This window comes from Phycomyces blakesleeanus (genome assembly GCF_001638985.1).
Source record: "Phycomyces blakesleeanus NRRL 1555(-) unplaced genomic scaffold PHYBLscaffold_42, whole genome shotgun sequence".
Classification (NCBI taxonomy): Eukaryota; Fungi; Mucoromycota; class Mucoromycetes; order Mucorales; family Phycomycetaceae; genus Phycomyces; species Phycomyces blakesleeanus.
Genome location: NW_017265171.1, coordinates 335,671 through 356,185, shown reverse-complemented (window position 1 = coordinate 356,185; position 20,515 = coordinate 335,671). Strand labels below are relative to the sequence as shown.

At 34.6% G+C, this 20,515-nt stretch overlaps 8 protein-coding genes across 8 annotated transcripts; 4 read left to right on the top strand and 4 right to left on the bottom strand.

Annotated features, from left to right (window-relative positions):
• Positions 1-45: 45 nt before the first annotated feature.
• On the bottom strand, positions 46-1,017 carry PHYBLDRAFT_184108 (hypothetical protein; the record flags this gene model as incomplete). The annotated part of the gene is made up of 1 exon (XM_018438884.1): positions 46-1,017. A coding segment is annotated over exon 1 (909 nt), but the record flags the coding sequence as incomplete, so codon positions are not given.
• Positions 1,018-7,794: 6,777 nt separating this feature from the next.
• On the top strand, positions 7,795-8,506 carry PHYBLDRAFT_160793 (hypothetical protein; the record flags this gene model as incomplete). Its single annotated transcript, XM_018434254.1, has 1 exon — positions 7,795-8,506. A coding segment is annotated over exon 1 (240 nt), but the record flags the coding sequence as incomplete, so codon positions are not given.
• A 324-nt stretch (positions 8,507-8,830) lies between these two features.
• On the top strand, positions 8,831-9,517 carry PHYBLDRAFT_160791 (hypothetical protein; the record flags this gene model as incomplete). The annotated part of the gene is made up of 1 exon (XM_018434253.1): positions 8,831-9,517. A coding segment is annotated over exon 1 (259 nt), but the record flags the coding sequence as incomplete, so codon positions are not given.
• A 578-nt stretch (positions 9,518-10,095) lies between these two features.
• PHYBLDRAFT_73895 (hypothetical protein) lies at positions 10,096-11,329 on the bottom strand (the record flags this gene model as incomplete). Its single annotated transcript, XM_018442941.1, has 5 exons — positions 10,096-10,254; positions 10,315-10,515; positions 10,585-10,851; positions 10,910-11,189; positions 11,265-11,329. 5 exons carry the CDS (start codon positions 11,327-11,329, stop codon positions 10,096-10,098), a joined length of 972 nt encoding a protein of 323 aa, XP_018283809.1.
• A 765-nt stretch (positions 11,330-12,094) lies between these two features.
• PHYBLDRAFT_175941 (hypothetical protein) lies at positions 12,095-13,851 on the top strand (the record flags this gene model as incomplete). The annotated part of the gene is made up of 4 exons (XM_018437605.1): positions 12,095-12,159; positions 12,389-12,487; positions 13,485-13,617; positions 13,798-13,851. 4 exons carry the CDS (start codon positions 12,095-12,097, stop codon positions 13,849-13,851), a joined length of 351 nt encoding a protein of 116 aa, XP_018283808.1.
• A 333-nt stretch (positions 13,852-14,184) lies between these two features.
• Positions 14,185-15,600, top strand: PHYBLDRAFT_184106 (hypothetical protein; the record flags this gene model as incomplete). The annotated part of the gene is made up of 4 exons (XM_018438883.1): positions 14,185-14,326; positions 14,396-14,479; positions 14,560-14,676; positions 14,740-15,600. The coding sequence occupies 4 exons, from the start codon at positions 14,185-14,187 to the stop codon at positions 15,222-15,224; spliced, it is 828 nt and encodes a 275-aa protein (XP_018283807.1). The 3' UTR covers positions 15,225-15,600.
• A 293-nt stretch (positions 15,601-15,893) lies between these two features.
• PHYBLDRAFT_160790 (hypothetical protein) lies at positions 15,894-16,766 on the bottom strand. The gene is made up of 3 exons (XM_018434252.1): positions 16,708-16,766; positions 16,167-16,609; positions 15,894-16,104 (listed from the first exon to the last, which is right to left on the bottom strand). The coding sequence occupies exons 1-3, from the start codon at positions 16,718-16,720 to the stop codon at positions 16,042-16,044; spliced, it is 519 nt and encodes a 172-aa protein (XP_018283806.1). The 5' UTR covers positions 16,721-16,766; the 3' UTR covers positions 15,894-16,041.
• Positions 16,767-19,193: 2,427 nt separating this feature from the next.
• PHYBLDRAFT_160789 (hypothetical protein) lies at positions 19,194-19,815 on the bottom strand (the record flags this gene model as incomplete). The annotated part of the gene is made up of 2 exons (XM_018434251.1): positions 19,384-19,815; positions 19,194-19,309 (listed from the first exon to the last, which is right to left on the bottom strand). A coding segment is annotated over exon 1 (416 nt), but the record flags the coding sequence as incomplete, so codon positions are not given.
• Positions 19,816-20,515: the final 700 nt, after the last annotated feature.

Sequence of the window (20,515 nt, the reverse complement as noted above, 5' to 3'; positions counted from 1 at the left end):
GTCGTCGCCAAGGATGTCTCTGCCAATCTGCGTCAACTGCTCCACAGTCCAATCTCTTTTGGTCTCGCCATTGAAGTCCAATCTGGTCATGGTGAGCCGCAAGAGTGTCTGTACTTGCCTAGTCAAGGAAGCGAGGAAGCGGTCGGCAACACGAGCATCGTTTTTGGGGAGGCCGGCATCATACACAGCCTGAAGGAACTTCTTGGAGTAATCTCCAATCGACTCAGAAGGAAGCATTACCATGGTAAATACCTCTTTTACCGAACGGGATGTCACCAAGCGCGATCCATGTCTTGCTGTAAAGCAGATCTTGGCCGCATTCCAATCTACACACTTCTTCAAATCCATCTCTACCCATCCATCGTCACTATGAGGCAAGCAGAGCGGTAAAAATCTCTTCCAAACTAGTTCAATGTCCTGAAGGGACGACTCAATAACCTTTTGGAAGGTGCGAAGGAAGTGGTCTACTGAGTGAAAGACCTCTTCATTCGGGAAGGATCTAATCACATCGTCTGCCAACTGGAACTTAGGAAGATCTCTTCTATTAAGAGTCAACCCTCCAGTGCGACTGCTCTTCTCTACAACTTTCACAGAAGGCGAAAGGTACTGACTGCATGCTATTTCTATATCTATCATTTCTTTGACGCGTCTGACCTTATTAAGGGCTAATTCAGCTGCTTGCTCATCGTTCATAGCGTGAGCAGCGCTGACAGCCTCCACATGCTGTTGAAGTTCTAGTCTAAGTTTCTCTGACAAAGACAAGACTGTTGTAGCAGCATTCGCTACCAAGGGACGAAGGGGAGAGGGAGCAACAAATTGTCCAGGGGTGGAGCTGGCAAAGGAGATGTTGTCACTCAGACTGGCGATGAGGTCCTCCTCAGTCATGACGGACATGGCATCCTCATCATGAGCAGGGATGATGGCGGCGGGATAGTTCTCAGCAGAGGGGTTCATGGTAGTTCACGAAAAAAAATGTTGTGGTGGTTGAAGTTGAAGAAGTTTTTAAGAGGAAGAATTCAAGATTTGAAATTAGGAACGAAGATTCGTGAGAACTTGTGTAGGTTTTGTTTATTGAGAAAGATTTTGTATCAAAGTTTGACCAGGTTCCTACACTGAACTACTACTGCTATTTATATTGTTTTGGATTGGGAAAATTATATGACTGGGGTCAGGTAATCGATCCTATCTGAGCCTTAATCAGAGCAACGTGATCTTGGGATAATTAATGTATGATTAATTATATAAATGTGTGTAGTCCCAATGAAGTATTAACATCGAAAGTAAATGTGTTTATGAGTTATAATTATGCTTATAATAATCCACTGATGTATCCCATATTATGGTGATATCATCATATGAAATATAATCACTATCATGCATGCTAAACCTGTGTGTTAAATAATAAAGTAATCGGTAGACACCTTTGACTGGAATAGCTGAGGCCTTATATTATTTCCTTCAGACTTATTCTCAATTACAGCAGTAGTCAATACTCATTTACAACACAGCTGTCATCCACATATATATATAGCAGATCAGCTATTATCCACTTATATATATAGCAGATCAGCTGTCATCCACTTATATATATATCAGACCGGCTGTCATCCACTTATATATATAGCAGATCAGCTGTCATCCATTTATATATATAGCAGATCAGCTATAATCAGCTTATATATATATCAGATTGGCTGTCATCCACTTATATATATATCAGACCAGCTGTCATCCACTTATATATATAGCAGATCAGCTGTCATCCACATATATATATAGCAGATCAGCTATAATCAGGTTATATATATATATCAGATTGGCTGTCATCCACTTATATATATATCAGACCAGCTGTCATCCACTTATATATATAGCAGATCAGCTGTCATCCACATATATATATAGCAGATCAGCTATAATCAGGTTATATATATATATCAGATTGGCTGTCATCCACTTATATATATAGCAGATCAGCTGTCATCCACTTATATATATAGCAGATCAGCTGTCATCCACATATATATATAGCAGATCAGCTATAATCAGGTTATATATATATATCAGATTGGCTGTCATCCACTTATATATATAGCAGATTGGCTGTCATCCACTTATATATATAGCAGATCAGCTGTCATCCACTTATATATATATCAGACTGGCTATCATCTACTTATATATATACCAGATTGGTGGTCAATAGCTTATATATATATATTAAATTAGTGGTTATTAGCTTATATATATATTAGATCAGCTGTCAATAGCTTATATATATGCTAGATTAGCAGTTAACAGCTTATATATATGTCAGATTGGCAGTCAACAGCTTATATATATGCCAGATCAGCAATCAACAGCTTATATATATGTCAGATCGGCAATCAACAGCTTATATATATACCAGATCGGTAGTCAACAGCTTATATATATGCCAGATCGGCAATTAACAGCTTATATATATGTCAGATCGGTAGTCAACAGCTTATATATATGCCAGATCGGCAATCAACAACTTATATATATGCCAGATCGGTAGTCAACAGCTTATATATATGCCAGATCAGCAATTAACAGCTTATATATATGCCAGATTGGTAGTCAACAGCTTATATATATGCCAGATTGGCGATCAACAACTTATATATATGCCAGATCGGCAATCAACAACTTATATATATGCCAGATCGGCGATCAACAACTTATATATATGCCAGATCGGCAATCAACAACTTATATATATGCCAGATCGGCGATCAACAACTTATATATATGCCAGATCGGCAATCAACAACTTATATATATGCCAGATTGGCGATTAACAACTTATATATATATGAGATCAGCTATAATTAGTTTATATATAGTGTCAATTAGTTGTTATCAGCTTACATAATCTTGCATAATATTGCATAATTATATATAGGCACATATAAGAGAATTTAAACATATATAAAAATATAAAAAATAAAGTTTGTGTAACATACGTCATTATGCATATTCGCGTAATGTAAACAATACAATTGCATTGCTGAAAAAAATTGGTAACTTTTGGCTATACTTGTTATATAACGTGCATAATCATGCATAATCTCGCATAAATGATCTATGTAAACAATACCATTGAATTCGTGGGAAAAAATGACAAAAAATAGCTTTTTTCGCAAAAAATTTCCTTTTTTGGTTAGTCTGAATGCATCTAGCGTGAGAAGTCTTGGCATTTTTAGTGTGGGAAGATAGGTTATATAAATAGCAACTATGTAAAAGCTTGGCATGGAAAAACATTTAACTTTAAACTATCAAAAAGCCGTTCCAACAATAATTAAATATATCTCTTCTAATGAAAGTTCAAATTCTTACTAAGTAATAATTTTTTAAAAAATTTTGCCATATAAAGACAATTTCGTCATATCATATAGAAGTATCAAAATATGTAAAAAACAAGTACAAAATTAATAAAAATTAATTTTCATTTTTTTTACTAATTTTCTTATAAAAATCAAAATCTTATTATATAGATCTATAAAAACATATATCAACAAGTCAATTTCTTAATATGTATTATATTTATGATATATTTATATTATATATATATATATAGAAAGATTATAAAAGAGTTGTGAATATATAAAAAATGAAAGATTAAATATGATTAGAGTATGTAACTTGTATTTAACGAGATGATCAGATATGACTTGGATATTGACAAGTGTGAATATATATAATGTGATAGATCTAATGCTATTGACTAATATCAGAGATAAATAAGATATTATAGGCTAATATTAGTAATAAATCAAATGTTATTGACTAATATTGATTATACATTATATTTTATTAACTTATATAAGTAGTAAATTAGATGTGATAAATATATATATAAAGTACAGATTGACTGTTATTGATTAACATATATATCAGATCAGATATTATTTATTTATATATATACTAGATCGGCAGTGTTCAGCTTATATATGTATGAGATTGACTGTTACCCACTTATATATATATCAGATTGGATATCATATGTTTATATATAGTGCAGATCATCTGTCATCAGCTTATATATATACCCAATTGGTGGTTAACAGCTTATATATATACCTAATTGGCGGTCAACAGCATATATATATATATACCAGATTGACTATCATCAGCTTATATATATATCAGATTGGCTGTAATCTATTTATATATATCAGATTAGCTGTGATCCACTTATATATATATCAGATTAGATATCATATGTTTATATATAGTACAGATCACCTGTGATCAGCTTATATATATACCTAATTGGTGGACAACAGCTTATATATATATTAGATTGATGGTCAACAACTTATATATCTACCAAATTGACTATCATCAGCTTATATATATATCAGATTGGCTGTCATCAGCTTATATATATATCAGATTGGCTGTTATCAGCTTAAATATATCAGATTAGTTGTCATCAGTTCATATATATTAAATTAGCTGTCATCAGCTTATATATGTATGAGATAGGCTGTTAATAGTATATATATATATCTGATTAGCAGTCAACAATTTATATATATACCAGATCAGTTATCATCAGCTTATATATATATCAGATTAAGTATCATATGTTTCATTGCAAAAAAATGTCCAATTCCCATACGTGATAGGATGTAAAATTCTGTGTGATTTTTGAAATACATTCCAAATATTATACAACAATTCTCAGAATGATAGAAAAACTAGCTACTTAATATTAAACACCTAGATGCTATGAATAGAATGGGTCTGTGTGCAGTCATAGAGTTCTGTTATATCTCATTATATCCGAAACCTTAATTGAATTGCGAGTTTTTTTTTCTAGTAAAATGTTACATTTATATTGTGTATTGCCTATTTATTCTTGTTTCGTACTCATTCAAGAAGGTGTATATTTCAACAATCTTCTGATGGTAGCTTAACTATCTTCTGGCAAGTATCAATCTTATTGAACGGGTACTCCATTTATAATTTGAATTTCATTATTTGATTGATCAAAAAATATACTTCTTTACCTTTATTTAAAAATAGTTCACGGGAAATAGTTTACAAATGAGTTTTTATTTTATTTTATTAAAAAAATCTCAAAATAGGTTCTCTAATAATCGGCCTTGGATAGTTGGCATTTGGTCTGGGCATTTGATCCAGACATTTGACATTTGGTCTTTGTTTTGCATTCTTGGTTTTGGGTTCTTGATTTTGGGTACTGCGATTCTACTTTGATCATTAATAATATCTCTTACCTTTCGGGATAAATAAATGGGAATAATGCACTACCTCTTTGAATATTAAGGGAAGGGGCAGAATCTTGGGATGACCAAAATCGATTTTGTCATTTTCAAAACATGTGTATACAGACCAGATTTATTCTTTGCAAATAGAGGATTATATTGCTACGGATAACATTTATATAATTGTTAGTGTACTCCAAGTATTCCTAATAGAAAAGAAAAAAATATGATTAGTATGAGAAAATAATAATTATAAAGTCTTGCTTACCAGAAAATGTGATTCTTTGGCATTCTTTTAATGCGTGCGTACAAAAGAGAGATAGAGAAAATCTAATAAATTCAAAATGATAATGAAGAAAGTATAACGTTAATATAAGTGATTAGAAGATATTCTATTAAAGCTTACCATGTTTATTTCCATCATTAGCTTTTGATGGATGTCATCATCATCGTTTTGCATCTAAAGATTAATAAGCTGATGATTAGCATCGCGCAATAAAAGTTGTTTGCTTTCTTATTCATCTTTGTAAGTCAGTGTGTTATGTTAACTCGTGCAGGAAGCCCTACATAATAAAGACGATAGAAGTTTTTTAGTGTTAATAATCATGTAAAATAAAGTAAAAAGAAAATATTAAGTATTTACCATAGTATAGAAAAAGAAGTAAAATAAACAGTATAAGAGAAAGAGAGAGAACAAAAAAAAAGAAAAAAAAAGAAAAATAAAAAAACAAATTTTAAGAGTAGTGAATAAGCTCATTCCACTGCAAAAGACCGCTGATTTTAGTTCCTGAAAACCTGCAAAAATTTTACTACAATTTTCGATTTTTAATTTTTTCAAATAATTTCTATTTTTTTCTGTTGTGATTTCAGATCGCTCTTTTTTAGCTGTAAAATCACACTACCATCATTTTTTTGGCCATAAAATTACAAAATTGGGTTTTTTTTTATATTATACACTTCTTTGATATAATTCTAAATTACATTGAAAAAGCACTTATACAAAAGTTAATATAATATTTAATAAAAATTATATATATTCTTAAGGTTTCACTTTTTCTATTTCAAAATAAATCATTTAAATATTTTTTATGTATTATAAATGTGAATATAAAAACAAATATTTAATCCATATATTTCAAGGGAACGAGACAAAAGGTTGTGATTTCATTTTTACTGTGGCAATATTTTTGCGTGATTTTTCCCTTTGATATATGGAACTAAAATATCAGATTTTTTTATTTCACATGTTGTGAGAGGCAAATGTTCCATTTTTGGATTATTTTTCGTCATGGTCGAATCATCGTCATATCAAATATTATAATTATAAAAAAAGACTTTTAAAAAAAATTGCGTACACTTTTAGTAATGTGCGCAGTATTTGACTTGGTTAATGACTTAACAATATATGAGTATAATTATGATGATATGTGTGGTAGATGTATCAAAGAATTACTTGGCATACTATAGTCATAGCATAGAGCAGTATTTTATCTATTTATAATTTTTTTTTTGGTATATAAAGACCTTGATCAAGATCTCTTAAAATCTATATAATTTTTTTTATAATTTAAAACAATCGACATGTCCAATAATCAAAAGAAAGACAGTTATGTTATCTGCAAATGTCCAGACTGTACAAAGTTGGATAGCTGTGGAAAGAAACAGAAAAGACAAAATGCACAACGATACTATGAGAAACATATAGTGCCTGTTGCCAAAGACGATGCAATGGGTAAATAACAAGAATAACTCGAGCTGTACATGTAAAATTAATATAAATTAATTCATAAAATAGATGTTCCTGAAGAACATTTTGACGACATGGAAGTAGATAGTATTGACAGTGACAATGACAATGATTATGATTACGAGAACGAAGGCGAAGGCGAATATGAAGACGAAAATGAAGAACAAAACATTGAATTTGATCAAGAAGGTAAGAAAATAAAATAAAATAAATGAACAAAATAATAATTGAAACTGATATATATTTTTTTTATTTTTTATTTTTTATATGATTATAATTGTAATTATATTTTTATTTCTACATCTTTACAACAATTATTCCTTTCCAGTTGACTTACCTTTGTCCCAAAAAGAGTCCATCTTTACTGCCGAAGATACAATTACAGGAGCATTTGTGGTTGATGGCGATGAGATTGAAGAAGGCAATACCGGTTTTGATTTTGAACAAGAAGAAAACTTTGATGAGACCAGTGGGACCTCGATAGTAGAATCAGGTATGAATTAATACGGTATAGACAATTAATCAATATATTAATTTAAACTAACTTAACCTTTGTCTTCATAGTTCGTCCTTCGTCTTTTGATAACATGCCCTTGTATATCCGCTTTGTTGCAGTATTCATTGTCATATTTCACTTGATCTTTTTGGTGGAAAGCGGTGGATCGATTCTCATTGAATTTTGTAATACTCTACTGTCTCTCTGTGATATGTCTGGCGCCCTTCCACTGACGATCAATAGCTTGAAGCATAAGACAGGATTTAACATGGCAACAGACGGAATGACAGTATACATTGCATGCTCACAATGTCATTCGATTTATCCTCCGGAAACAAGTCAAAGAGTCTGTACATTTAAGAAATTCTCTCAATCCGCCATTTGCAACAACAATCTCTTTAAAGTGTCAACCGGAAATCGTTCTCTTCCAGCAATGGTATATCCATTCAACTCTCTGAAGTACGCCTTGCAACAAAAATTCTCCAAGCCAGATTTCGTGTCCAAGATCAATTTGTGGAGAAGTCGTCAAATAATTGAAAACACCAAACTTGACATTTTCGATGGTGCAGTTTGGAGTGATATTAAAGACATCAATGGCAGACAGTTTGTTGATGATAGCCGATCTTTAATGTTGACTCTGAATATCGATTGGTTTCAGCCATTTGATGGACGAACACATTCCAGTGGTGCGATATATCTCTCTATCAACAATCTCCCACGGAGTGAACGCCTTAAGTCTGAAAATGTCATTCTTGTTGGTATGATGCCTGGGCTGAAGGAAGCAAGCACTGACAGCATGAATCATTACTTGAAGCCGCTCGTTGACGAATTGTTGGAGATGTACATTGGTGTAGAAATGACAGACTCACAAAATAGAAAGATTGTTGTTCGTGCTGCATTGATGTGTGTTGCCTGTGATATCCCTGCCGCTCGCAAAACCTCTGGATTTACTGGCCACATGAGCACATGCGCCTGTCACAAATGTCAACGACAATTCACGACTATAAAGAAGACCAGCAAGCTTGACTACTCTGGATTCAAGTATAGCAATTGGGTGAGACGCACGAAGACAATGAATCTGGAACACGCTGTCAGCTGGGCAAATGCATTGAACAATACTGAGCGAACATGCCTAGAAAAAGAAAACGGCACTCGGTGGTCAGAGCTTCATCGGTTATCTTACTTTGACCCAGTCCGCTTTACAGTTATAGACCCGATGCATAACCTCTATCTTGGAACTGCAAAGCAAATGATTCAGATATGGCGCGAGTGTAACTACATCAATGAAAAGAATCAGTTAACTATGCAAGAGCTTGCCAATGGTATTGTTGTACCTTGTGGATATGCGCGTATAACAAAGAAGATTGCCGATGGGTTTTCGTTCATGAAAGCTGACGAGTGGAAGTCGTGGTGCGTCATATACTCTCCATTTGTTCTGAAGCATGTGCTCCCAGCCAAGAATCTCGAAAACTGGATTTTGTTTGTTGACGCATGCCGCTTACTCACAAAACCTTCGATCAATGACAAAGAAATAGACGAAGCCCACAGTAAACTCCAATTGTTTTGTACAAGATTTCAGACACTGTATGGAAAATCGGCCGTGACACCGAATATGCATCTACATCTTCATCTTGGCGAGTGTGTTCATGACTTTGGGCCAATTTATGCTTTCTGGTTATTCAGTTTCAAGAGATACAATGGTTTGTTGAAGAATATCGAAACAAATCAAAAAGGCGGCTTTGAATCAACAATGATGAAGAGATTTTTGGAGAGAACATACATTGGCAGCTTCATACAATCTTTTGTCAACCATCTCCCCCAGTTCGCAATTGACTTTCTGCATCGCATTTCAAATAGTCAAGATCAATTAGCAGCATTGCATCCATCTTCTACTGCCAGTACCTTTTCTCTGTCTGACTTTGTTGAATATTTATTAAACCCTCGTCATTCTGCTTTGGGTTGTGAGCTGTTGCCCCCTTCAGTGTTTCTGATTAAACTCGACCAAAGGATTACAATGTGCAAGGGACATTATGAATGTTTACTGGAGTTTTACAGACACGCGTATGGCAGTCACGATCTTTTTGGCCATTATTCAAACTGCGAGTCTAACCAGATTTTTGTCAATAACCGAATTGAGAAAATGAAATGGATATCTCTTCTTGGACAGGAATACTCTTCTGGATCTTATTTCCGCGCCTATTATCTTGAGAATAACAGTGAAGATAAAGCAGCATTTTCTGGCCGTATACTGTATTTATTTCAACATTTGATAACCATCAACGAAACTGTCATCACCCATACTTTTGCGTTTGTTGAGTGGTACTCTAGTTATTCTTCAGGGAGTTACCAGCCAATGTTAAATGAAGGCATTGAGCTCTGGAATGAACCTTCTTCTGTACTTAATTATGAATGTATTATTCCAGTACATCGTTTATATTCACCAATCGCAATTGCTAAATATAGGTTTACTATAACTAGTGAATTTAAACGTTTAGTAATCCCTTTACCCCAAAAAATAGAAGCTTAAATAATATTAATAAAATACCACTTTGCACTCTTTTATCAATTTATTAGAAAATGTTTGATTTATTGTCTTATTGTTTCTTTGACCATGATGGCAGCTTGTTTGCCTTGGTCTTACTAAGCTGCTTATCTCTTATTCCTTTAAATTTATGCTCGAATGGACAGATATTATTTTTCTTATCATGAGCTGCCTCATAATCCGCATCAAGTTCATCAACGAACCTATCTCCCTATATATCAATGTAAGTATTATTACACACCATCCAAAAAAATAGTTTTTTGTACTATACCTCTTCGCTTCTCCAGCTTGGGCGGAATCTCCAAAAAAAACTCTTTTCTGAGGACGAATCCTGTTCCTCTTCTTCTCTTTCGTCATCACTGTCAAGGTCTGACATGTAATCAGCATGGAGAATACTGTCAACATTCTCTCCAAAGCTGTTCACAAAGTGTGCCCGATTGGCTTTCAAGGCAGATTGTCTTCTTTCACACGACTATATATAAATATATAATATTTCTAATTTAATATCACATCTAGTATATTGTGTGCATGTGTTTTTTACCTTTACACGTCGCTGACGAAGACAGGCCCGTCGATTCTCTTCCTGCTTCTTTTCTCCTGTTTTTTTTTCTTGCAACTTTCTGTTGCCAATGTGCTGCACAATCTTAGTTCGAAGAGTTGGCAAGTCCACCTTTTTCCCCTCTTCTTGACGACAAAGGTAATCGGTAACAGACTTCAGAACGAGTCTGTTTCCCTCACTGTTTTTATTTTCATTGGTATTGTATTGGTCATACAATTTCTCTTCACTCAAATAATCGCACAACAATTGCTATAATATGAATGTATATTAAATTCTATCTACATAAAAACATATTATGATTACTTACATCCAATGTTGGTTGACGTCCAGGCAACATGTCTTGCTCAACTGCATTACTAGCAGTGGCTTCAGCTTTCTCAGAAGATGTGTTCTTCAAAATAGTGTTTAAGACACCATTCATGGTATCAAGTTTCTCGTACACATCATGGATGTTACGAGTTCTACCTGACGAATCACCTTCAAGATTCAACCGAGCTCTCTTTGGTGCTAGTGGTCTTTGATTGCTCACTGTTCCCTGTGAGTGTTGCAACATTATCGTCCTTATATCATTGGTATTTCTTGGTGGGCTTTTTTTTGATTTTTATAAAAAACGAAAATAAAATTAATATAAGAAAATTGAAGACTGCCTGGTTTTAATCTACCTTCCCACAGAAGGTTCTTCACCAAAATCATTGTTAACTGAATTGTTATTGATATTTCTTGACATTGTGAATAATAAGAATAGCTTGTTTTTTTTTAAATCCAAAGGGTCTATTTATATTATGTTTAATTTGGGCTTTAAGTTTTATTCTTTCTCAGAGAACACCATGATCTATTACGTAACAAGAACAGCTTTGAATGTTTCCACTCTTGTTGTGAGTATTTTATGTGTTTCTTTAATTTAATTTTCAATCCATGTTTTATTCTTATATTATGTATTAGTATTTGAATAATATGATTTTATACTATACTCTGTTTTTCATATGTATTAGCTGCTGGCATAGTACAACTGCGTTTTCTTTCAATTCTAAGTTACAGACAAAAATTATTTTTTGATTTATTTATTTTTAAAAAAAACCCCGAATTCGTATTTAATAGAATAACCGCGCCCCTCTTTTTTATTTTCTCTTTCTTTAACCTGCTCTTCTCATTTTGTCTCTTTTTATATGTCTTGGTAAGCTTACTCTTAAGATCTCAACTTTTATTAATACTTTTGGCTTTTAGAATCATCTTAATATATATTAGATAAACAATACACTCAACAAGCATTCAAAACAGTACAGGTAATAAACAATCTCCTAACTAAAATGAAACACCTTGCTGACTAAATATTTTTTATTTTTAAAATGATAGGGCTTCTATCCATTTTGTAATAAAAGATATTTTGCTCTTGACACTATATACTTTCTGGTATTGTCAGTCTATGAAAAGATAATATATATATAACTCAACTTAAATAATGTAACTTATCAATTCTTCTTCTCAGATAAATATGTCACGCCTTTTTTTTCAAGTCATACTGGTTTGCCTCCTTTTGCAAACGCGTGTCTATAATATGTAAGTAATTCAAGTGTCTTTACAATCAAAGCATACATATTAATAAAGTTGTTTATTTTATTTCTTGCTTTTTATTTAAAAGAAAATATCAATCAAATGGATTTTTATTCTATCGCAAGATTTGTTATGAACCCCCATAAATGATCTAGTAAGTATGTTATTTCATTTTATTTCATAAAGAAACCTGTATTAATACTTCTGTATCTTTTTTTGCTCTAAGCTAATGTAGTTCCAAACAAACGTATTCTCCAAGAAAATACCAAGGATTTCATTTTCAGTTAAAGAAGTGTAAAACCAAAAAATGCACCGAATACATGAAACCGATAAGGTAGGGAAGTATAGTATAAGTTAGGTCATCCAATGTATTCAAGCCGTCCAATAAATGAAAGTATAACATGTATACAAGTCGTACTATTCGGATACACACTTTTAAAGAAGTATTAGTGGTCCATATTAAATAGCTAAATATATTTTCCAACCATTCAAAAATCAATAAAAACCATTTTTTCCATGAGATTCTATTTCAAATGCGTCATCTCTTGATGATGTCAACAAGATCTATTTAAGTTTTTTTTTACAATCATTCATTTGAATGCTGGTTCCTGTCAGATTTCAGACTGATTCTAGGTCGATTTTAGTGAGGTCTATCCAATAATATCATGTAATTAAAGCAAATAAAATTTTTAAGAGGTAGAGAGTTCAAAGCCAATTCCATAACAAGTAGGGTTTAGGTACGGTTTGAAGTTATGGGTGAATATATAACCAGAATTACAGACAATTATAACATTTCAAGAAAAGGGGGAATTATAACTCTCAATTTATCTATTGATTTTAGTATCTATAATCTCATCATTTGGTTAACTAAATGAACCAATTTTTGTAACAAATACCGAACTATAATTGAACATAAACCACCGATTTTTGGAGGATTTAAACAAAAATTAAGCTACTTAAATCGGTTGTCTTTTGCAGTGTTCTGTTCTCAGAATTTATTAGGGTCTATTATAATTTAAAGTGTGTGTCCCTATAATTTTTTCTTTTGCTGCTGTACACCCAAGAAGTATTGGGACATATAAATACTACTTCTATTTGCCAGATTATTATATCCTCCCTCACATTTTATTAGAAACCTCACATATTATTATAGTGCTTTACCATGTATGTTTGTATAATTAAAATAATATTTTATAATATTCTTCTATATATGCTTTATTTATTTATATTTATTTATTTTTTAAAAAATATGTAAATATCTGTAGCATGCCTTCCAATGCCATTAGAAAATCAGGACGCAAAGGCAAACAGAATGCCTGAGGAACACTTAGCTGTGTTGCTGCCGGCCAGATTGAGCAACATGAGATTGCTACAAAAGTATCACCACTTGCAGCTGGTCCAAGTGGGGCAGAGGCTCCTGGAATGACTGTCGAGTCCCTAACGCAGGTTCACTGGAAAAATAGGGTAATTTCATCTATGGCGTAGGGTACTATTATTTGTGGAGTGGTAGCTTAAATTTCCATCACTTTTGTCTTTTTTATTTTCGACGGCGATGATAATGCTCGGTCTGTTTTATTGGATAAAAAAACGAGTTTACCCTTTTTTGTAAAAAATGTCTGCGAGATTTCTTTTTGGGACTTGTAGCCATGTCGCAGAGTCAATAGTTGTAGGAAACTTAAACCAAATGATATCTTTTGAGTGAGATAATAAAGCTTTTTATTGCTGTAATATTTATTTATAAGTATGATGAGGTTAATGGTCGTGATATTACTACAAATATTTTTGTTGTATATGCTCTACAGCCAATAAAATGTACATGACGACATGTTTTAACAAAAGCGTGTATTATTGTATTTTAGAATGAGGCAATCAATTACTGTTTAGAGAACTGCCCATTTTAACAACCGGAATAAACTATGTCATTTTGGAAGCTGGTATAATTTGGAAAGATATATATTAAATTGTGTTCCTGAACAATTTTCTATTCTTGTCAATTCTAAAGACTTAAAAAATAAAACACACGCACACAATATGTCAAACAACAACAACAATTCAGAATGCAAGTGCTCTAAATGCTCTTCCAATAGCATGGGATTTGTTTTGGTGTCTACCCAAACACTCAGAAGACATGCACAACAGGATATTGTGAGACAATATCAGTCAGGATCTTCTTGTAAGTTCAAATTTAAGAAAATTATTATTGAGACAATTTTAATTAAATATTTATTTTCATATAATATAGCCTCAGTTATAGAAGTAATGTCGAATGACAATGACATGGAGATTGACTTTGAAGACAATGTTGATGCCGAAGATCAAGTTGAAGGTATGCATAGTATTTTTATTAAAGTTTTATAATCATTTATAATATCTAATAATTTGATTCTTTTTTACCTAACAAAACAGCCGAAGACTTACTTCTTTTTGGCATTGATTCCTTGTTTGATTCTGAAAGCGAAGATGAGGATGTCATTGAAGCAACCATTTTGGATATTTCTGACGATAAATCTGATGATGTTAGAGGTTAGTACAAAAAGCACATATAAATCAATAAAGTCAACAAGTATTGATTTTTTTTTCAAATAGAACACTTTTCTTCATCCAATACGCCAGTCGATCCTACTCATGCTTTCATTGCTTCTTTTGCTGCCTTCTTCATATCCAAATATGTTGTCAATTCTGGTGGTGCTGTTCTGTTAAAGTTTCTTAACGAAGTATTGGCACACTTTGGACAGTCTTTCCGTCTTCCCCTCAGTATGAGCAGTCTCAACTCTATGACCGGTCTCAGCGACGTGACTCGAGGTGTCCAGCGGTTTGTTGCATGTGGCGATTGTAACAAAGTATACGAAGAGTCCGATGTTGTTCCAGAGTGCTGTAATTTCAAGAGACTCTCTGGTAGAGAATGTGGAAACGCTCTTTTCTTTGCAACATCAAGAGCCTTGACTATCCCCAAAAAGATCTACATGTATAACTCCATAATCAAAACATTGTCTATTGTTGTGGTGGTTGAAGTTGAAGAAGTTTTTAAGAGGAAGAATTCAAGATTTGAAATTAGGAACGAAGATTCGTAAGAACTTGTGTAGGTTTTGTTTATTGAGAAAGATTTTGTATCCAAGTTTGACCAGGTTCCTACACTGAACTACTACTGCTATTTATATTGTTTTGGATTGGGAAAATTATATGACTGGGGTCAGGTAATCGATCCTATCTGAGCCTTAATCAGAGCAACGTGATCTTGGGATAATTAATGTATGATTAATTATATAAATGTGTGTAGTCCCAATGAAGTATTAACATCGAAAGTAAATGTGTTTATGAGTTATAATTATGCTTATAATAATCCACTGATGTATCCCATATTATGGTGATATCATCATATGAAATATAATCACTATCACGCATGCTAAACCTGTGTGTTAAATAATAAAGTAATCGGTAGACACCTTTGACTGGAATAGCTGAGGCCTTATATTATTTCCTTCAGACTTATTCTCAATTACAGCAGTAGTCAATACTCATTTACAACATTATCCTCCACCAGATTCAACAATACCTTTTGTTGATTCGGCAAAACATCTCATCTTAACTATTTATTAATTTGTCGAATTGCTCAATTTCATTTGGGTCAATTACGCTCATAATTTTTTTTTTTTTTTATACTTCAAGAGATCTGCACTGTAAACTCAGCTCCGTGGATTACGTGTTTATTTTATCAAATTTTTTGTTGCTCTTCTTTTGGACATTCTTTCTTCTCTACTCAGTGTGGTAGGAAGCTTACTTCCATTGTGCTCTTCAATGCGATTCCTTTTTATTTTACCATCATGTCTTGGAATTTGAACTGTTTTCTTTAATGAGGCTGCACTCTTATTCACTAATTCCGTGGCTCTCTCATTCTCTAAACGTTCGATTTCTCTGACCTTCTTCCAATACTTTTGTATTATTGTGGGATTGGTAAAATCGTTAGCCATTTGCCATGTGTTTGCCCGTTCACCATAACCAACCCATTTTACCAGATATTCTCTTTCACCAGCAGCACCACGATGATCGCGAATGTCTTCAACTTCATAGAGCTCATTCTCAATTGTAGATTCATCGATGGTAACCATCTTGAGTTCTGAGGGTGTGTAATTTCGGTGCAACAATTCTCCTTGCTCATCCTTTAGTTCATACGATCCTCCTTTATTTCTTCGAACCACTGTATAAGGACCTTCATAGATTGGTGCCAATTTATTTGGACGATGTGGTAATCTGACCATTACGTGTATTCCTTTGGGGATGTCTATTAAGATGTTCTTGTGATCGTATTTCTTTTTTAACTCTTCGTTGATCTGCAAGACTCTTTCGTTTATGGCAGGGAATATTATTTTATCCATATATTCAATCTGCTTCTCCAATTCATCAATTGTTACCGTGTTTTTGGGAAGAGAGAATTTTGCTTTATCACCATACTCATCAGGTACATTAACTCTGCGAGCATACATTAGTGAAAAGGGTGCACTCAGTGTCTTTTGAGGAATATGTCTGTTTATGCATAGCTGAACAATTGGTAAATAGTGACACCAGTCATTGCTGTTCGCTCTCATCATTTTCCGTACAGTATTCTCTGCAACTTTCACACTGGCTTCAGCAATACCATTTCCTTGTGGATGATATGCCGTTGAATATCTTCGATCAATACCAAGCTCTTTCGATAGGCTTGCCATTAAAGAATTTCTAAATTCCAACCCATTGTCACTTTGCATTACTTTGGGAAAACCATAATCTCCAAATATTTTTATCAATGCCTTAGCTATTGTTGTCGAGTTTTTGTTTGGTAATGGTCTCAAGATGATATACTTGGAACAAACATCAACTAACACTAGCATATACGTGTGACCATCCTCTGATACTGGGAATTCACCGCATAAGTCAATTGCAACATGATCAAATGGTCGGAAAGCTACAACATTGGTCAATGGGTGATATCCTCTTTTGCTGATGTTGTGCTTCTGACATTCAGAGCAAGAACGAATAATCTCCTTTGCTTCTTCATATATATTAGTCCAATGTAATCCTTGAGAGTGAAAATCATTCACCATAGCTTGACTACCAAAGTGACCAAACGAATGTGCTTCTTTTAACAAGCCATTTCGCTTTTCTTCAGGAGGCGACATATAGTCGGAAGTCTCTGATACATTTTCGATGAGTTGTGTAGCAAGTACATTTAGCACTTTGTCCTTACTGTACTTTTTCTTACGAATAATAACTCTATCTTTAGATTGCAAGTGTTTTGTTCTGATTTTTCTCAATCCATCATCCTCCACCAGCTTGTAACTATCCTCTGGAGGATACAAGCGACTCAACAAGTCTGGTAGTTTATTCAACAAACCAGGAATATGGACCACCTTAAAATCAAAGTCAAGAAGTGTCTCAATCCAGCCAATTATCATGGGATTAGCAATTTTTTGTGTGTGAAGATAAGTGAGTGCTTTATGATCAGTAATAATGGTGAACTGTCGGCCCCATAGAAATGGACGGAATTTATCAAGCGCCAAAACGACTGCATACAATTCTCTTTTGGTGGTGCTCCATCGCCGTTGGGATGGGCTCAGGGAAGTTGACACAAAACTAATATACTTATCACGCCCTTGATCGTCGCACTGAAAAAGCAGACAGGCTACTCCATAAAGGGAAGCATCTGTGGCCACATACATTTCACGTGACATATCTGCGTAATGAAGAATTAAATCCTGATGCAGTATGTCCTTTAATGCTTTAAAGCTTCTTGTCTGCTCATCTGTCCATAGCTCAGCTACATTGTTGGCATGACTTAATCGTGAAATAGGTTCAGCCACCTTCGAGATCATGGGAATATAGTCTCTGAAGTAATTAATCAAACCCATAAATTGCTGAATTTGTTTCGCAGTTTTAGGAATAGGCCATTTATCAACATTTGTCAACTTTCGCTTATCAACCTTGGTGCCTGTCTCATTGACGACAAAACCAAGCAATCGCACTGAATGTTGAAACCAGACACATTTATCAGAGTTTAGAATCAACTTCGCCGATGTCAATCTATCAATCACTATTTTTACATCCTTAACATGCTGCTCAAATGTTTCGCTAGCCACAATACAATCATCAACAAAATTCTGCACACAGTCAATTTTATCAAACAAAGTTGCCATGACATGTTGAAATTGTGATGTAAGCATCTTCAAGCCAAAGCAGCCTTTAATGAAGCTATATTGTTGCCCATCTAAATGAGTGAATGTTAATTTATGAACATCTTCAGGTGCAACTTTGAAACGATGGTAGGCATTCGATAAATCCAATGTGGTGAAAAATTTCTTTCCACTCAAATTCTGGAATATCGTTTGGATTTTAGGAATTGGATAGTTGAATGTGGGAGGTAGGATCTGATTCAATAATCGCACATCTAGACAAACTCGGTGACTCACAATCTCTCCAGCTTTGTTTCTTTTAGGCACAAGCAACATAGGACTGTTGAAGGAAGTATTGGTCTTGGACTTGACAATCGTGCCTGTCTCAAGCCATTCTTTTACTTGTTTATCAAGTGTTGGTCGTAGAGCATGGGGAATAGGATATTGACGTCTATAAGCTGTAGCGCCTTCTTTTGTGGGTAATCTAATTAGAGATTCTGATAAAGGACAAGAGGACTCGACTGGGATTTTCTTATTTTCATCCAGTGAGGCCTGAATTGACTGAATAAATTCTGCTTGCTGTATTTCCGTACCAGCTGGCAAATTATCCGGTTCAAACTTTTTCTCTTTATCGATATTTAGATTCTCATACACAGCGGCATAGTCTTTAGCGTTATCTGAATGAATATATTCTCCTTTGATATCATATGCAACATTAATCAATCCGATGTTCATTTTTGTTAAGATATCTCTTCCAAGAAGAATATCAAAATTAAATCCTGTATTAAACTCTAACACCTCGGGTGCATGCTTAAACGTAATTCCATTCACATATTTAAAATTTAAAGGATCAGTTTTTCCCAATCGCTTAGTACCACTATTCTTTGACAAGAAAGTGAAGGAACCATTTGATGAATTTATTTTATTTATATTTAAATTTTCATTCAAACATTGTAAACTAATGAAAGTGCGTGCACTGCCAGTGTCAATCATTCCAAGTAGTTTGTGGTTCTCTACAATAATAGGAGTGGTTAGATTAAATGCATCATTGGCTTTAACCCTTCTCTCAATTTTGTCAAGTAGGTACTTACAGTCGAAAGACATGTCTTCGAGTTCCAAGTCGACACTGTCTTGGATCGCCTTGAGCACTTGCTCAGACTTCTCCTTGGCAGGGACCTGCGAGACCATCAGGACTGGCTCACTGTCCTTACAGACGTGGCCACGGAAGTAGTTTTCTCCACACCGCCTGCAGGGGTTGCGCTTGGTGGGGGCAGCTACTTTGGCCTTGTTGTTGGCCAGGGTGAAGCATTTGCTCGACTCATGTGTAGTATTCTTACCATGGTGCGAGCAGAAGAAGGAACGCTCCGGCTTACTGATTCGGTGCTGCTGGTTGTTGCTGGAGTGCACCTTCTTGCGAGGGTACGCCTCCATTCTCTTCTTCTCCATTCTCTTCTCAGTGTGCATGTTGGCACCAGGAATGAGCTGGGTAGCTTCGGCATACATGCGATTGTCGTCGCCAAGGATGTCTCTGCCAATCTGCGTCAACTGCTCCACAGTCCAATCTCTTTTGGTCTCGCCATTGAAGTCCAATCTGGTCATGGTGAGCCGCAAGAGTGTCTGTACTTGCCTAGTCAAGGAAGCGAGGAAGCGGTCGGCAACACAAGCATCGTTTTTGGGGAGGCCGGCATCATACACAGCCTGAAGGAACTTCTTGGAGTAATCTCCAATCGACTCAGAAGGAAGCATTACCATGGTAAATACCTCTTTTACCGAACGGGATGTCACCAAGCGCGATCCATGTCTTGCTGTAAAGCAGATCTTGGCCGCATTCCAATCTACACACTTCTTCAAATCCATCTCTACCCATCCATCGTCACTATGAGGCAAGCAGAGCGGTAAAAATCTCTTCCAAACTAGTTCAATGTCCTGAAGGGACGACTCAATAACCTTTTGGAAGGTGCGAAGGAAGTGGTCTACTGAGTGAAAGACCTCTTCATTCGGGAAGGATCTAATCACATCGTCTGCCAACTGGAACTTAGGAAGATCTCTTCTATTAAGAGTCAACCCTCCAGTGCGACTGCTCTTCTCTACAACTTTCACAGAAGGCGAAAGGTACTGACTGCATGCTATTTCTATATCTATCATTTCTTTGACGCGTCTGACCTTATTAAGGGCTAATTCAGCTGCTTGCTCATCGTTCATAGCGTGAGCAGCGCTGA